Source organism: Papaver somniferum, chromosome 10 (genome assembly GCF_003573695.1).
Source record: "Papaver somniferum cultivar HN1 chromosome 10, ASM357369v1, whole genome shotgun sequence".
NCBI lineage: Eukaryota > Viridiplantae > Streptophyta > Magnoliopsida > Ranunculales > Papaveraceae > Papaver > Papaver somniferum.
In genome coordinates, this window is record NC_039367.1 from 34397722 (window position 1) to 34417220 (window position 19499).

General features: G+C 37.2%; 1 protein-coding gene, 1 long non-coding RNA gene and 1 other non-coding gene across 3 annotated transcripts; all 3 read left to right on the top strand.

The window, feature by feature from the left end:
- Window positions 1-6236: 6236 nt before the first annotated feature.
- Window positions 6237-6686, top strand: LOC113315514. Its single transcript, XM_026563783.1, has one exon. It carries the CDS (start codon window positions 6237-6239, stop codon window positions 6684-6686), a length of 450 nt encoding a protein of 149 aa, XP_026419568.1.
- Window positions 6687-10464: 3778 nt separating this feature from the next.
- TRNAP-UGG lies at window positions 10465-10536 on the top strand. Its single transcript has one exon. It is a non-coding gene; the product is annotated as a tRNA-Pro (tRNA).
- A 2999-nt stretch (window positions 10537-13535) lies between these two features.
- Window positions 13536-15983, top strand: LOC113319622. Its single transcript, XR_003345691.1, has 2 exons — window positions 13536-15095; window positions 15719-15983. It is a non-coding gene; the product is annotated as an uncharacterized LOC113319622 (long non-coding RNA).
- The last annotated feature ends 3516 nt before the right edge of the window (window positions 15984-19499 follow it).

Here is a 19499-nt window from a genome sequence, read left to right on the forward strand (position 1 = left end):
CGACCACCACCTCCGCCGCCACTGACCACTACCTCCGCCGCCGCCACCCCCGACCACCACCGCCGCCACCACCGACCACCACCGCCGCCACCGACCACCGCCGTCGCCCGCCGTCGTCGCCCGCCGCCGCCACCGATACTGCGCAATTGCACCACCACTGCCAGCCACCCTACCATCCAGCACCACCATTGTCGACCACCACCGCCACCACCTCCGACCACCACCACCACCGATACTACGTAATTGCACCACCAATACCAGCCACCCTACCATCCAGCACCACCACTGTCGACCACCGCCGACCAAAACCAGCACTACAACCGCCCACCAACACCACCTCCCAAAAATACGATGAAACCGATTTTGGTTTCATCATAAATAAGATGAAACCGATTTTGGTTTCATCATAAATACGATGAAACCGATTTTGGTTTCATCTTGGTTTCGTGAGAAATCACCTGTAAGAAATTTTTTAAGAGGTATTATACATCTTCATGGATAGAAATACATTGTTGAAATACGAGAAACCGATTTTGGTTTCATCATAAATAAGATGAAACCATAATTGGTTTCTGCGCTTCAACAGCAATACCACCAGTTATGTCTCAAGACCCATTACTCAGCTTCACCTGGTATATCTTTCCATCTAGGTTTACAGGCAATTCCTCATTGTATTGCAGCACTTCATTGCACCTGCAACTACAAATTCACTTCAAATCCCATACCCACTGCATTACTGCCTTCCATTTTAGTTCAAGCTCATACCTGAACACCACAAATGCTCCATCTCAGGCTCAGTTTGATCTTCAACTGGACCTGCAATATCCATATTAATTCAACCAGAGCAACACCAGTTCCTCCATGGATTCTGATTATCACCAGCTGCAGTTCATAATCACCACCAACATAGGCATCTCAGTTCTTCTCTACTCTCAACCTGCAATTGTACTTAAAAACCATTCTCAAGCATCATCTCAAACCATTATTCATAGTAAATTCTCAATAGACAATCCAAAATCAAGTTGATCACCAATCCAAAGACAACCTAAAAAAAGTTTCAGCGCCTCACATATAGCCACAATCTTGCAAATTCATCGTCTAAAGTCTGAACTATCAAACTAACAAGACTAGCTAGCGCATCAATTTTATTTCTAAAAACACATTTTGGATTGTGCTTACCCACTCTCGTGCCGGAGCAACGTTATTCTCTAAATAATAATGCGACGACTCAATTGTCCGAAGAATCCCAGGCACTCCACTACCAGGTTGACCCAACGCAGCATCCGTCATCTTATCATCTCCACTTTTATGTCCAAAATTGACATCCAACAGAGCAAGTATCCCACTCCTGAGCCTATATACACATACAAAAACTAACCATTTTCAGGTCTTTTCTTCAATTTCATGTAACAAATCCTAGCATACATCTAATCCATTATCAAACAAAACAACAATTCAAACTCATAAACAAAATTCAATTTAAGTAAGGATAAGATTAGATGGAACCAATTTTTGGTTTCATCATAAATATGATGGAACCAATTTTTGATTTCATCATAAATAAGATGAAACCATAATTGATTTCCTCAGAATTCAACTGCAAGAAAAATTACAAACCATGGTTCATTCTGTTTGACCACACCAATAGCAATAACCTGTGTTGGATTATAAAAATAATAACTTGAAATTTGGTGTGAAGACCAATTTTGACAAATCCAGTTTCAATTCATACCAATTTTCAATTTCATTTTCAGTTGTTTGTAACGGCGTTGCTTGTTATTAGTGGTGGTGAAGAAGGAGGGTGGTGGTAAAAATTGAAGAAGGAGAAGTTAAAGTAAATTTAGGGCATGAAATTGAAGAAAAATTTAAAGTAAATTTTGGTTGGTTTTATAACCTGACTCACATTTAGATGTAGAGATCCAATTGCAGTTGTTCTGGATGACTGTGAGAATCGAGAAGGACTAGGTGGCACTCGAAATGGGCTGGCTGGCACACGAACTGGGTTGCCCGGGAGTTTTCAGAAGCAGTACTTGCTTCTGGTGAGGATGTTGAATCTAATGCAAAAAAAAAAGTGAAGTATTGGTTAGAGGATTTAAAGAGTCTGAATTGACGTAAGTTGAGTTGAATAGTAAAAACCAACCAAAATATCTTGTAACAACGCAACATAAGTGTAACCTAGTGTAATTAACGATCCTATTATTGGAATAAACAAGGTTTTCGACGGAGTATAATAAACAAGATGACACAAAATGTGTTTTTCCTGTGACCCTACCAACCCAAACTCTGAAAGTTTGTCTTGAGTGTTCACAGTGGAACCATATCCATTTGCACATTTTTACTTGTAATTTTTGAATCCTAGTCGGAAGCTCATTTCACAATGAAAGCATGTTTGGCCTATAAAATGTCCTACACCACAGGTTGAATCAACGACAACAACTCATGCATACAAGACGAAAGTAACACTATAAAAGGGAAAAAACAGTTTTGACTCACTGGCACTGTGCTCCATGGCAAGGTTAACTTCAGATATATCCTTCTTTTTCGCAAACCACCATGGACAAATCATACTGAAACACAGAATGAAAATCCCAGCTACTGTCATCACTAGCGTTTCGGGTGGTTGCCGAAGACCATTGTAATTTGAACTCACCAAATTTTTCTTCTTTCGGGGGACTACTCAATTAAAGATATGTCTTTTCTCCAAGACCTATGTGGCAAAACTTCTGCCAAGAACACAGAAAATATACCAGCAACCATATTATGAGCTCCAAAACTAAAACAATGAAATCGAAAACTGAACCCTCCTGACGATAATGTTTCATCGGGCGCCGCCTACTATGATTGAAAAGAGCAACAAAGTAACTGATTCAAGATGTTGTGATCCTAGAGGGTAATAAGACTAGTTCAAATTGAATAAGTAGTCACCAAGCTCTAACTAGTATATCAATTGTTGTGTGGAATTTGGTAAATCTAGAAACTCTAATGCTTAAAAATTTACCACCAATATGTGAAGTGAAAATCAAAATCCAAAAAACCAAATCAAACAAACACCAAACCTAGCTCAAATCCTCTATCTGTCTCCCTCTCTAAGCAAATTGAACAATACAAAAACTATTCATTTTATTCATTTATACAAACTCAAAAATGAAATTAGGATGAACCCAATGGAATAAAAATCTTACCTTAATCAAAATCATGCCAGCAGCTTAGAATAAATGATGGTACACAATCAAATTCAATTTGATTCAATCCAAGCCAAAGTCTTGATTGGAAATCTTGAGACGATTTGTGTCTGTAAAGGTATTTTTAGGTGGGATATGATTGATCCAATTCCTCGGACCCTTGTTAGGAACATCACCACTTCATCATCCCTTCCTTGAAAATTGATCTCAACCATCAATTCGTCACCAACCTATCTCTGTTCTTCTTGTTCTTCAATTGCAGTTACAGTCGCAACCCTAATTTCAACAACTTCTTCATCTAATCTTACGGAAACATCGCAACATCACCAGATCCACCTGTGTTTCTTTCTGAATTTGAAGATGAAACTAGTAGGGTTTTGATTATAGTTGTTGTGAGGTGGAGAGGAGTTGGGGATAGTGGTGTTTACGGTGGTGGTAATGGTGTTGATGGTGAAGGATATGATGGAGAGGAATTATAGTGGTGGTAGTGGTGAGATACGAAGGTGCAGTAGTGTGGTCGGGGGAGAATAAAGTTGTTGCTGGTGTTCGTGGAGATCTATTGTTGCTGCTGGTGGTGATTGTGGTGCGGAGAAGGAGACGAAGAAAGAAATGAGAGAAGAAGAAGAAAATGTTAAAAGAGTATTTTTGCCTTATTTGTGTTTAACAAAAATTAAATTTACTCATTATATTTTGATACGGAGTTTTTGTGTCACTTTTTAATCAAATGGTTTTTATTTATTAAAAATAATATGGCTGGATTTTTTGTACCACATGTTTGGTCACCTTGGTTTTATTTGACTAGTTTTGATAATCTAAAGAAAGAAAGTTCAATTTAATACCACAATTCCAGCAATTCGAACAAAGCCCAAGTTTTTATTTTATTTTATTTTTGTGATAAAAGTTATCTTCATGGATGAAACAAACTGACAAGTGATTTTTATATTGTTTTCGTTGTACGAAAGAAAATTCTAATCAGTTTCGATACCAATTTAGAGATTTGATCCAGTGTACGAAAATTTTCATGTCCATGATTTTAGATTTTAACTCTTTGGTAGAAAATGGAGGTATGTCAACTGGGAGAGCATCCGACCAAAGACATAAGGGTCGATGTTCGATCCGCACCCATTGCATTCGTGCATCCCAGGGCGCGCAACAATAATTTTGTGACCCCTCTTAAGGTAGCCTTAACTTGTGGAGCTCCTTGCTTGACTAGAACAACTTATTGTTAAAGTCAGGCTTTAGGTCAAGTTTGGCTCCTAGTAGTGATCTTAATTTTTAGTAGCTCAACACAATTTCCGCCATCTTTGTTAATGTGTTTTTTCTACCTAGCTTGATTGGGGGCCAAAACTTTTAATTGGGGGCCTCCCATTAGAGGACAAAAAAGGTCACCCCATTCTAATTTGGCCACCCCTTATCAATTTTTTTCTAAATGGTAAAAAGCCCCTGCATAGGGATGTAAATTTTGCCCGGCAGCCCGAGGCTCAGTACCGTCCGCCTTGTCCCATGACAGCCCATGGGTGACCGTGTCGCTTTACGGGCTGGCCCGACCTAGCCCATTTAAATAAGAGGGCGGGCATAGGCCACAATTCAAATTTTCTTGCCCGACCCAATACCCTCCTATTATCCCGTCAATGCTACCCGCCAGTGTTATCCATTTACCTAGCCTAAGTGACTGTTCCAATTTTGTTTTATCCTAGAATATACTTGGTACATATACTTAATACAGTCAACCCTCATAGTTTTCATATGTATTTCTTAACTTTTATTCCATAGGAGTCTAATTTTGTTAACCATATAGAGAAAATATTGAGCAAAATCTAAGGCACTTTCCTTTTCTGATGATTCAATTCAGGAAAAATTATAGGAAGTTTGGTTTATCTTATTCCCATCTCAATTCTCGTATTTGATTATTAATTTTAAGTAAAACTTGTGTATTATTACTACTTTCTTTTTATTTTTAACAATATATATTATAATATATATTTGTTTGTAATATTCAAGGCCCTCTCGGCCCTACCCGCCCGAGCCCAAATTACAAAACAGGCTTGGGTAGGCCATGGGTACTTACTGTAGATAAATAACCCTGCCCGCCCGGCCCTTTTAATTTCATGGATAAGAGATGTTCCGGCCCGCCCTATACCGTCCCATTTAATAAATAGGTCGGGTTGCCCGGCCTGGCCCAATTTACACCCCTACCCCTGCATAATTAGTAATAATCTTAATTAATTAGTGATAATCTTACTTAAATAGAGTTTAACCTTTTTTTTTCAAATTTTTTGTTTATCCATATGTGTATGAAAAATCTCTGAGATCATGGATAAATTTTTTTTTCCGCCCATCTCCGTATGAAAAGTCGTCATGGTATTGAAGTTGTTCATTGACGACTCTAAACGGTCGTTAATGTTTAGACTATTTCACCGACGACTCTAAACAGTCGTTATTTTTTTTTATAAAAGAGTCGTTATCTGACTGCAGTAAACAGTCGTTACTGTTTCAGCGACGACACTTAACCATCGTTAATGTTTCGACAGTTTCAGTGACGAGTCTAAACAATCGTTATTTCTTATAAAAGAGTCGTTATCTTCTTCGAAGAGTCGTTAATGGTGGAAATGTACGACGGTTTAGAGTCGTCATATAAAGATCAATACCCTGACGACCCTTTGCACGGGTCGTTATTGTTTTTATTATGTATATGACGACCCTTAAAATCGTTATTGTCTTTCAAGGGTCGTTAATTAGGGTCGTTATTTGAAAGAAAAAAAATTAGTCAAGGGTAAAACAATATTTTGATAATCGGATGAATATGCCCCTAGACATATTAACTAGGTTGCCTACAGAATTTGTCCTGGACTCCAAATTGTTTTGTAAACAATGGAGAGATCTTGTTCATCTTCCATCATTCTCTCAATTGCACTTGAATCATCTTAATTTTGCTAACGATTCTGGTAAGTTGAGTTTTGTATTACCCGTTGTGAACATGGGGTTCCGAAATTTTATTATACTGAATATGATGATGATTTTCTTGAGACACCCTTTATTACTAGACAAACAAGGATGGATTTGCACCTTCCATTTGAGGATTATTATTTTGCAAGATCACGTAATGGCTTAATTTGCTTCCACTCATGGCATAATGATAATTGTGGACCTACTTATATTTGTAATCCAATCGCCAGAGAATACATTATGCTTCCAAGATATGAAAGATGGTACTGGTGGACTGGATTTGGATACACTCATTCAACCAATGAGTACAAGGTTGTTCAGATATGTGAGTTTGGGGAAGACTCAAATTTAGGAAGTGTTCAGGTGTACACTATTGGCAGTGGTACTGGACGGAGAAATGCAGGAAAGATTGACATCAATATGAGCGATGTTAGAAAAGGTGCTGGTGTGTTTGTAAATGGAGATCTTAATTGGGTAAACTACTACCAACAAACCATTCTTGTTTTCCATTTGACCGATGAAAAGTTTTGTGAACTTCTATCACCATATTCGGGATGAGCTGGTGATCCATATTCTCTTATGAAAATAATGGTTTCTGGTGATTTTCTAAGTGCTATTTATTATCACCATGCCGGTGGTTGTGAAATATGGTATTTGAAGAAGAATAAAGATATTTACAATGACTTGAACTGGAGTAAAGAGTTCAGTTTTGACGGTTACACATCGCAGCCATTTGAGTTTACGAAGAGTGGTAGAATTTTGTACTATGAGGACACTATAATTTATAGTTACGATCCAAAAGCTTCATCTGCCAAAATGGAAGTGAGTTTTGGCAAGCCTATTTTTGGAGCAATCCCTCACAAGAATACTTTAGAGCATTCACAGTGGACGACTAAAGCCAAATATAGTGTCCAGTGGATAGGCGTAGTGGGACGGACCATCGATCAAAATTTGATCAAAGACTAAAATCCAGACCAAATTTGATCGGCGACCAAGACCAAATCCAAATATAGTCGGGCGTTTATATATTCCACGCCCCATAACCAGGCAGACGTATAGTCCACGTCCCACCCCAGGCGGACGTATAGTCCACGCCCCACACCAGGCGAACGTATAATGCACGCCCCCTTTTTTTTTGTTTCTTTTGTGTGGGGCGGGGTTAATACCTCCGCCCCACTCTTTACAAATTTCAAATGCATGGGGCGGGCTTAATACCTCCGCCCCATTTTTTTTTCTACACCGGGCGAACGTATAATCCCCGTCCCACACCAGGCATTGGTATAGTCCACGCCCCACACCAGGCGAACGTATAATGTACGTCTGACCAAATTTAGTTTTTCCACCGTAGCGTCACATACCAGATTAAACCCAAAATTTGATCTTTTTTTCCCTCTTTGATCTTTGGTTATACTCGCACCATTACAGTTGCTCTTAGTTTCATTAAAAGTATTAGGAGAAAAGGATACAAAAACAATGGAACCTCGAGAAAGAGCAAGTTCAAGTGAAAAGACATAAATCGGTGATAAACTTAAGAAGCTGCGGAACAAAGGAAGAGATCTCTAGGTAATCGTGATGATAATAACCTACTTTATCCATACCTAGGTACTTTATCTTTAGTCTAGTAACTTACTGACATTAGGCACACTTGTTGAACTTTCTAGCTGTTTGATCTAAATGTACGGAAACTTTTCATGTTGAGTATGGATATAGATCAGCAATGAGATATTTTTTCTTCTAATGTTAGGTATGTACACCTGCGCACTTCACTGATTTATTGCCCGTCATTGTTTTTACGTTGTTTGTTGGGCTTTTTAATAAAGTAGCCATCTTTTTGAAGTATAATTAAGAAAGTGGTCGTTTTCTCAAATCATTATATAAACTGGTCGAGTTTGACTTTTCCATCCAGGTTTTTCGGAAAAAACGTGTAACGACAGTTATTGGTTATGTGTCAGTTATCCATTCCATTCAAAAGACTCTTAAGTCCCTCAGATCAACTCACTGGGTTCGAGTTACGAAAACTCACCACTTCAATCTTCTTCCCAGTCGATGATTAATCTCCAAATTACAAATCAAAGCCCACATTCAAAATCAAAAGATACAATCAACTATTAGATGAGACCTTATATTATTGATGATGATCATGTTGACGATAGAATTGTTGGTGTTAATGATATCTAATTCTTCTCAAATAACCTCAGGAACCATGGTTAATCGATGAAAAAACTTAGGTTCAAGAACCGGTGGCAACTGAACTTGATTTTGGGAACTGCTCATTCAGGTCTTTTCACAAACACCTTGTGTGTGTCTACTTCCCCCATATTTCATAACAACCCTCAATCTTGATCATACACAAAAACTGAAACAACAACAACATCATCATTCTTCAACTGACTTTTCATTGAATCTATTTCAATTAAAACCATTGGAACTCTTTGTACGCCTCAATCTTCACCATTCATCACCATATTTCAACTGCAACAGAAATGAACAAGAAAAATTCAGAAACACTGAAAAACCCATCGCAACCAAAATTAACAAAATTGAACTCTATTAAACAAAAAAATAGAAAAAAAGACAATCAATCATTGACATAAATCGTGTAATTCATAGAACCAAAAAAGGGGAAAGAACCCCAAACCCTAGAATTCAAATCAATCGAAAATCAATCGATTTCACTAACTAAAAATGATTTTTCATCAAATATTAAGTTAAATAATATGTGGGTTCTAAAAATTTTACATGGATTCTGATTTGTTCATCCTTGATTCGCAATTCATCTTCGCTGCATCAAAGGAAACCCTAAAACTTCAAAATTTCCAAACATCACTAATCTTCTACTTCACTAATAATCATGTCTTTACTGCGAATCATTTCTTGCTCACCAATAACCTAATTTATAACCCTAGTTTCGATGGAAGAGTTGTAAGGGAGACAGAAACAAGAAGAAGAAACGAAATAAAAAAGAGAAGAGAGTCTGGAATCGTAAGATAAAGGGGTGAGGATACGGTGATAATCTTGAACCAAAATATTGACTAAGTCAATTGGCTGGACCATTTTGGTGGGACCAGGTGAAGAAACTAACGGAAAGGCCAGTTTATAAAAAGATCTAAAATTCTGGCCGGTTTATGAATTATATGGTTTGAAGCTGGACACTTTGTTAATTTGCCCTTGTTTGTTTCTTCTGGGACCTGATCGTTGAGAGTCACTGGTCTTTTCTTTCTGTCTTCTCTTTTGGGCATTTTTTGTTGTTGGGTTATTACATGGTAAGAGTTTCTCAAAGTGAATCTTATTTGTCACTGCAGCACCGTTATCTGAAACAGATACTGCTTTAATAGAGTGGTAAAACCCCGAACTTTCTATTCAGTACCTGTCATGCTTATTGACGATTCAAGGAGGCAGAAACCTGGACAGGAAGAGCTGACGAAATTTCATAGTTATGGTACTAGATGTGGAAATGGTTACTAGGATTTTCAACTTATGTTAAATAAGCAACTTCGGCTATTGATTTTGTGTGTGTTGTTGATCTTGCACTTTGTAGGTGAAGTGCTATAATCTTAGTCCTACATAGAAATATACATTTTGTAGACGACCACACTGTTACCTTGTTCCATTTGCTCAGTATGAGAAACGCCGCAATACACTTATTAAATTGCCTATCTCTGTGTTGTGTTATTTAGAATTTGGCACATGATGTGGCGTGTGGATCATAAAAATTCATGTAACCGTAGTAGACAGGGACAAAACTCAGGATTTTTAATACTATCTGATTTGAAGTGTTCATTGTAGGTCTACAAGTCGGACCATCTGACTTCATGACCATATGATTCGTCTTCCCCAGGAACTTCTCGTATATGAAGCAGGAGGGTCCGACGTCAATTTTCAGTTTGGTCAAGTGAAGTCTATTCTTGCTTGGGAAACTACGAAGAAAAATAGAACAACAACCACAACAACAAGGGGATGTAGCTCAGATGGTAGAAAGCTCGCTTAGCATGCGTGAGGTATGGGGATCGATGCCCCACTCTCCATTGATTTTCGGTTTTTTTTTTCTAACAAGATTCTCCGTGCTTGGACTCTCTGTCATCTTTGGACTCTCTCCCATCTTTGGTACTTATCCAATCCCATTCTTTGGTACGTTTACATTTTCGAAAACCCCTAATAACTATCACGATCAAAAGATTCACAAGACGTTTTGCATTTTCAAAGTAACCATTTTTTGGAACGGAACTTCTATCATGATGCCTATCCCTTGACTACAGACGTATGCGCAGTGGTGGGACTGAACTTTCGGTTCGACAAAGACTTTATACTTTTTTTTTCGTATTTCTATTAATTTCCGGGCATTTGGTCAAGTGGTATGATTCTCGCTTTGGGTGCGAGAGGTCCCGAGTTCGATTCTCGGAATGCGGCATCAACCCATCCATAGCTAGGAATTGAATAAATATCCCCATGTTTTGATGGGCTTCACAAATATTTTTATCTATAAACTCATCATGGATCCACTAAGGTTTTGCTTCTTTTCATATTTTATTCATTCTTTTTCAATAAGAACGGCTTTTTGGGGACCATTATTTTATTTTGGGTAAGACATTAGAAGTAAATCTAGATTACCCCTTATATATCTAAATATTTATATTAATACCAAAATTACCCATTTCAATTAAATTAGTGTAATGATTAGTTGTATCATTAGGTTAACATAATTAGTGATTAGTGTAGATTAAATCAAAAAAATAATTAAACTAAATAATAAAAAAAAATAGTTGTATCATTAGGTTAACTAAAATTACCCCTTAACATAATTAACTAGTTCGGTTGGGAAATGTTTTTTGCGACGTCCGAACTGATGTTCGGTTGGGAAATATTTTGCGAAATTAGTTCGGTTGGGAAATGTTTTTTGCAACTAACTGAACTTAGGGTTCGGTTGGGAAATGTTTATTGCGACGTAACCGAATTATTAGGGTTCAGTTAGGAAATGTTTTTTGCAACATAACCGAACTGATGTTCTGTTGGGAAATATTTTGCAAAATGACCGAACTAAAGTTCGATTGGGAAGTGGTTTTTCTAACTAACCGAACTATTAGGGTTCGGTTGGGAAATGTTTTTTTGCAAATAACCGAACTATTAGGGTTCGGTTGGGAAATGTTTTTTGTGACGTAACCGAACTAAGGTTCAGTTAGGAATTATTTTTGCGAAATAGTCAAACTGTTCTTCATGTTCATCATTTCCATTAGGTTCGGTTAGTTCGACAAAGTTTTTCACATAATTCCTAGCCGAACTTCTCTCTGCAACTCATTTTGATGGTTAATACTCATTTTTCAATCGAACGAGGAACGTCAAGGAAAGAGAGAAGAAGAGAATAATTTCTTTTTTCAAAATTAAAAATTTCGATTCCCCCTGTTTTTGTTTTTGATTTTGATTTTGGTTAATAGATTCATCTAGATTAGATACATATAATTAGATTTATATAGTTATTAGGTTAGTTTTTATTTAAATTAAAGTAAAGGGTAAATGTGTATTTACCTAACTTTAGGACACCCCTTATAAGTATAGGGAGGTTGGCCTAATAAGACCATGGTCCCCCCAAAAAAACCATGATCCCAAAAAAAAATGGTTCTTCAATAAGGATTTAAAGAAAATCGTTTTTTTTTTATTTTCATTATTCCAGATCTAAACTTTCTTTTTTTTTTTTCCTGATAACAGCCGCCATCACCATCACCGTCGCTCCAATTTTTTTTCGCCGCCGTTAAGAAACCTATATTAGTCAATGACAGTAAATGATTTTTCGACCATGTTTCATAAATCTCAAGTTGATAATGATGGTGGATGTGGTGGCGGTGGTGGAGGAAGATATCAACTATCAGATTTATGTCATTCTCGGTTGAGAGGGGGATGAGATTTTCGTTTGAAATCATACTTCATTATCAATCATCATCAACAATTTATCTTTTTTCTCTCTTTATTATGATTTCAGTATCAGTTAAACATTCTGAGATTAACAAATCTGATTTCTAAGTTTCGAATTTGGGAATTTTGGGTTGATACAGAAATCAAAACCATAGGAATTCCACATACATAAAGGGACTGGACCAGGTTAGTATAAAAAACCCTAAAAATCTCCATTTGATTTGAATCTCACATAACTTGGATGCGATGTTATGATGAACTACAAATTAAATATTCGTAACATAGGTATTTATTGTTGGATTTCAGTATTAATAGTGGTATGTATCATGATTTTTCCAAATTCGGCGGGTGGTGGTGGTGTTTTTTAATAAATCTTGGTGGTTCTGGATGTTTGTGGTGATGTTGGTGGTGGAGTTTGAGTATGATTGTGGTGGAGATTGGGTGTGATTTTGGTTGCATTTGTTGATGGTGTTCCAGGTATAGCAATTGTCCTTTCAGTAACCTACTTACTTCAGTTTTTACGGGATCAACTACTGTTGTTGATCCAATTTATGGGATCAACTGCTATTGTTGGCCCAATTTTTTGTGGGATCAACTACGGTTGTTGATCCATTTATGAGATCAACTCCTGTTGTTGACCCATTTTTTATGGGATCAAGTACTGTTGTTGATCCTTTCAACTCCTATTGTTGACAATATTTCCTTGGATACATATAGTCATGCTTGTAGTTTAAATCATGCTTGTATTTTAAATCATGTAAATTTCTTACAATGTTGAACTTGTGGTGCAATGGTAGCATGACTGACTCCATGTCAGATGGTGAGTGTTCGACTCACTCCAAGTTGACTCCATTTACATGGATCAACTATTGTTGATCCACTAAATTAGATAAACTTCTATTGTTGATCCACTAAATTAGATAAATTTCTATTGTTGATCCTTTTTTTTTGGATCAACTACCAGTGTTGATCCCCTAAATTGGATCAACTTATACTCTTGGTTCTATTTTTATTTGGATCAACTACTGTTGTTGATATAAAAATATATGAACCAGCTGTGGCGACGGTGGCGGCGATGACGGACTAGTGATGGCGGTGACAGACTAGTGGTGTTGGATGACTGTGATGGTGAAGGAGTGGTGGTGGAATATTAGTGGTGGTGGCGGTTGGTAGGTGGTGTGTAAAGACCCGCAAGTTTGTCAACGCTATTAGACCAGTCAAGTGACGTTTTAGCCGATAATAATTTGATTAGTTTAACATGAACGTTAATTAATAGGAATTAATCTAACTACGATTTAGATACGAAATTAGTACCGTTGAATATATCTTGAAAAGTTATGCGAAATGGACTACTCGAACGTGTCAATCGGATACCAGATGAAGATGATATTATCGGAATAGTGAGAAGGGCAAAATAGTCTTTTTGCAGGTTAACCGTCTTGACTTCCCTTATAAAATCTCGTGGTTTCCTTAGTATTTCTCGTTGGTCTTATCATGACCAAATCGAAGAGAAGCTCTTATTTTCTCTTTTCCTTTCTCTCTCCTCTTCTCTCCTCTTCTCTCCTCTGCTTCTTTCGTTCTTCTTCATCTCGAGTTTCTCTGAGAATTTGAGTAAGAATTGGTTAATGAAATCTTTTGTTGATGCTAATAGATGTCGTAGAAGATAGTGCGGTCGCTGGTTTTGAAGCAGGACAGTTAGGGTTGAATCTGAGAAGATCGATTTAAGGTTTCGTCGGATTTTGATGTTCTTATGGAATTGAGATGTAAATCGAGTTGTTGTTAGATGAAGAATAAAAGGGTTGTAGTTGAATCGGTGTTCTGAGGCTTATTCGATAAAGTGTTGAGGAATTAGGGCTTCTCAAGATGAATTGGTAATTCGATTAGAAATGAATAATAAGAATTAGGCAGTGGCTTTATCGATTGTTGAACATGGTGAAGTTAATTGGATGTTCACATAGCCGTTCATGAGAAATTGAAGAGTTAGGGTTTCAAGGGAAGAATTCAGAAGAATAATTAGAAGATGGAATTGAGAGTTTAAATGGAAGATTTAAGTTGGGTTTGTTAGGAAGTAGGGTTTCCAGTGTTGGTATTCCTCAGATTGGTTAGAGGAAGAGGGTTCTGAGAAGAATGGTAGTTGCAGTTGAAGTTAGACTGACAACAGGTAAAGCTGAACTCGTAATGAGTTTCAGTAATAAAAATTAAGTTATAGCTTGGTTTAATTGCAAAGTTTATATGAGTTTGATGATTTTTAATAAGTCATAAGTTAGATCTGATTTTGATTAAATTGTATTGATATGAAATATAGAGGACGGATGTTATTTGAGTTGAGATGATGTTGATATGGAAGATGCTGGTAGTGATATTATATTTGCAATTGTGGTTTATGTTGTGTGAATTATAGGGGAAAAATGACAATTTTACCATGGGATGGTGGAGTTGGTGTTTAGTGTAGTGATGGTTTGTTCAATACAGTGCTTTGGAGGGAGAAATCATGGTGTTGAAAGAATGAAGTTGTGTTCGAGTCTGTATGAATTGATGAAGGTGTTGAATTAGTGAATTTTATATTGAATAAGATGCTGTAATGTTGGCGATTTTAGAAATATAGATAATGACTCAGTAACGGCTCTGCAGTGTTATGTTGTGCTTGAATTGAATCTTAGATGAATGTATAAAAGGTGGCAAAAGGAATGGAGATTGTAGATACTGCTAATGTTGAACTGTGCACACTAGTGGAAGGCGAGGCGTTGTAACTGAGGTTGATGATGAAACTGGAATCAAGGTTGTGATTTGAATTGAGTGGTTTCAGTTCTTATAAGTTGGATTTACATTGAGAATGGTGTGTACGGAGAAGGATTGGGGTTGTGCTTGCTGTGTATGATGATGTTGGCTACATGAAGCTCTGTTGTTTTGTGGTGAACTGCAAAAGGTAATGGGTGTGCAGTGTTATTTGAATGTTGATTGTGAAGGTGGACTTTAATAAGTACAGTGATCTTTCAGCTGAGGGTGAATTCAGTGTGTTTGAGTGGAGATGATCTGAGTGTTGCTTGTTACTACTTTTGGAAGGTAAAGCTTAATTACAGTTATATATTGAATTATGGAATTATATTTTTATAAACAGTTATGCTTTGATCTGATAAATAGAATCAGATAGGTTGTATTTTTGTAACTGCTATAAGGTTAGGCTATTAGTCACTCCAGTCAGTTTAGCTGACTCAGTTTGTCTGACTGAGATAAATCGGTGTTAACTCAGTGAGTTACAGATCTTGACCTTAGTTGACCCATTTGACTTGACCTTGACCATTTACGCGGGATTTTAACCTTGGACTGGACGTTGACTGTTAGTTGAACCTTTTGACCATCATTGACCGTTAGTTGACCCATTTGGATCAACACTTGTGTAATGGACCGAGTCTAGTGGACTTGGGCTTAGTGCCATGTATCCTTAGTTAGATATTTTGGACCATTTATGGTCTGAATTAGCCTTTGACTTCTTCTACGCAATTGTAGATATTCATAAGACTTAGCTATAAACTATATCTAATTGAATTAGTAAACCTTAGATTTGCTAAAGATAGATAAATAAAAGATATAGAACCATAAACAGGCTTAGAACCTTTAGTTAGACTTGTATGATTCTTGTGTGAGCTTTTTTGGCTAGTTTCTTAGATTTCTTGTGTGATTAACAGTTAGTCTATTAACAACGATCGATTCAAAGGATGAACCAGTGGATCGTGGATCTCGAGGTAGGTGTGGCTTGTCATAAAAAGAGGTGGGAATACATTTGACTCTGTTGTAACCATTATTATTGCTTTTGCAAAAGTTTATGCTTAACAAACCCATGCATTGTCTGTCCGAGAATTCCATGCTTTGTTTAAATTGTATTATGATAATTCTGTTGATTCTGTGAATCTTTCAACGATTTGGAAAGGACTTGTAATGTTTTGTTTGTCATTATGAATTGTTATGGGAAATGAGAATTTCCAATTGTGGTATATAGGATACACTCCTTCACAATTATGTCTACATGAATTCTGGTTTTATGCTTAGAGTGGGTCATCATGGTCTTGGTGATATCAATAGCTAATGAGTGTGGTTAGCACGAATATGATACATTGTTTTGAAGAAGGAGTTTGTCCATATACATATTTTTTATTTTAGTGACTTGGTCACTATTTATCGTTTGAGAAAACATTATTGTTTTCCAACTCTTGTCATGATTGTTTGAAAGTTAAATGTTATTCCTGCTGGGCACCCCTTTTAGGGATGATGTGCTCACCCATTCCCACTTTCAGTTTCAGCGACAGATCAGAGTTCTGCAACGAAAGCTTCAAGGATTGATTTCGTTAGTTGGATAACTTTTACTATATTTATTATATTATGTATTGTATCTGTAAACCAAATGACTATTATATATGTATCATTTGAGAGGACTTCTTGTATATATATGTTCCAGAGCCGGTTAGTTTTGGGTTAAGTTTTGTATCGCATTTATTAATTGAATGCTTAAGTATATGATTTAGATTTTTAGTGCCTTTTATTTAGTTAATCTCTTGGATTAGTCAGCTGCTAGCTTAGGAGGCTCTACATGGTGGTCGTTGAACGGTGGCGGTGGAATGGTAGTTGAATGTTGGTGGTGGTGGTGCTAGTGGTGGTAGTGAAGTGGTAGTGGAAGAAATTTGTTCCATTTTGAAATAAATAAAAATATTATATGAGTGAGGGTATTAAGATTATCTAATTTTAAATAAATAAGTTTATTAAAAAGTAGAGATATATTTATTGTTGTATAAGGATATATTTGTAGGGTGTTAAAACTAGGGATATATAATTAATACACCCTAGAAAAAAATAAAAATGGCCGTAACGACAGCAACCATAGCTAGAAAAAAAAAGTGATTCTGGAATGCCCCTTTTTAACATTTTTGTTTTCTTGGGATATGGCTGTAAAAACAGCAACCATAGCTAGAAAAGAAACGAGACGACACTAATGAAATCATTTTCTCCACTAAATCATTTATCTCTTCTTTTCTTTCTTTTTTATCGAAAAAGAGGTTTTCCTCGATATATTGAAAATAGGTGACCATAAACTTCGAAAATAAGTGACCGTAAACTTCGTAATGGGAGTTTGGGTATGTTGTTACATACTGGTAGTCTCAGAAACCTACAATAAATACTGCAAGTGTACAACGTCTAACTAGTAGACAATGACAAGTATAGGTCGTTCCCACGAGGAGTGTGAAATACTTCTACTAACTAATACCAATAATCAACAAATCAATAAGGTGATGTTTAACGATTTTTCAGAAATTCGGGACAAAATGAAATAATAAATAATTGTTAACAATAAACGGAATGAGAGCGGGTTCTTAGGATTTTCGGTTTCCACCAAATAACTATGCAAACTCTACTAATCTTTAAAAGTATATTCCATACTTTTATTTTCAAATATTGTTTCTCCGCTATAGTTTTCTTCGCTTCATGGGTAGTGATTCTAAAGCATTATCTATCAATCCTTGTATACCACGTCTAGGGATTTAACCGAAGCACGATATATCAATTCAAAAGCATAAATAATCAAGAAAATCACATAAACGATTAAACACCAAGCTTTGTGAAGAAAAACTATTAACCAATGAAATCATTATTAAGCACATATCAATGTAGAGTTTTCACAATTAATTGATTTCTACCTAAACCCTAACATGATTCCAGCTAGACATGACTTTCTCAAAAACCATAAATATATTAAAATCGAACTCCAACTAATGAAAAATGAAGAATCGAAAAAAAAATTCAAAACACTTCTCTCCTTGCGGCACTATGGCCGGGGCTCCCTTCTTCTGCGTGCAACACAGAATTTATAACTTTCAAGAGATAAGATCGACTTTCCTTTTCTGTTTGATTCCCCGCGTCATAGGCCAATGGAAGTTCGCCACGTGTTTAGATGTACTCATAACTGTCCATTAAAATTGTGCCAAGTGTCAGGCAATACACTTCTGTATCTCCACTTTCCTTTCTCATGCAAGAAGATAGTGGAATAGTCATGGGATCCACGTTAACCCTTTCTTGCAACAGCACACGTGATTGTGCATATCTTGATTACATTTATGGCTCATATATTCTATAATATTCGATGAAACGGAATCATGAAACTGTGACAATGTGTCATCAGCAGTAAAGAACCTAGAGACCCACCGAGCTTGCTTCCTTGTTCCATTCACAGTACGAACCATCCATTTCAATTCTCGGCAAAACCAACTCAACCATCACCCATTTCAGTCATCCATCATTGTTGTCATCTCAGCCAACTCCGACCACTGGCTATTCTTCTTTTCCTTGTAACTCAGCACCGGCAGCAACATCTCAATCAAAACAAACCCCAAAACTTAGCTGCTCGTACCTCCAAACTCCGGCCACGGCTAGCACTAGTTTGATTCACTGCTTACGTTTCTTCCATGTCCGAACTCTCCATCTCGACCACAGCATCAGCACCCAAGTCCATCTTGTAAGCAACTGTATCGACCAAAGAACAACCAACTTCATCTCGTGCTGTTGCCAAACCCCTGAATTCGACGACCAGTTCCTTGTCTTTGGCATAAACATCACCTTCCTTCCTAATTCAGACTCAAGTTTCTCCCTGTGTAACCATCAATCGAACTTCTCTGACCATCTGAATCTCGGCACCTACAAGAAATCCCATCACCGGCAATTGTTTCTACCCTCGACATGCATTTCAGCGACTGAAATCAGTCGACACCCATTGAGTCTTCCCAACTACTCTCACAGCTTCAGTTTATACGGACTCTGCTTGCTTGCAGCTCCTTGTCTCTCTGCCATGGCAACACCAACAGATGCTCCAACTATCGAAGACAATCAACACCATCATCCAACTTGTCTGAGATTACAAACCCATGAACGTCTTCATTATGACGGCAGACAAAACCCATCGAACTCATTGCTGGAACCAGATCCCATTGATGTTGCTTCAAGACCTACTACTTATGAATTTGGGGGAAGAGCTTCGAACTCCATCTGAGGAGAGATAACAACAACAGGCAACACTTTGTTGTAGTTAAACAACGTCTTCATTCTCTCCATTTCGGTTTCTCCATCTCTGGCCATAGAAATGGTTGCAGCTGCTTTGAACAATACACACCGTCTACTGAATGTTGATGCTCAAACTTCTTCTCCTGTACCTTTAGAGTTAATTCTTGTTACCACCACCATAATGAGTAATGCATCCAACTGGTGCTCCATCCGCATCTCTCCATAAAGTCTGCTTGATAATTTGTTGCGACAAAAAGATGCTCTCATTGTATCACTACGACATGTGGAGAACAACCACGTCAACCTTAATCGACTACACATGACCAATCGAGCAAAGAAAACTCTGACTCGGTGTATTCCATCAGTGAAAGGTGCTAGGAACAAAGGAACGGTTAGGTTGAAAGCCCGTAGTTATCTAGGATG

What these genes read in the sequence shown, in the direction of transcription:
- LOC113315514 (XM_026563783.1), top strand. Translation starts at nt 6,237, where the DNA reads ATGGATTTGCACCTTCCATTTGAGGATTATTATTTTGCAAGATCACGT.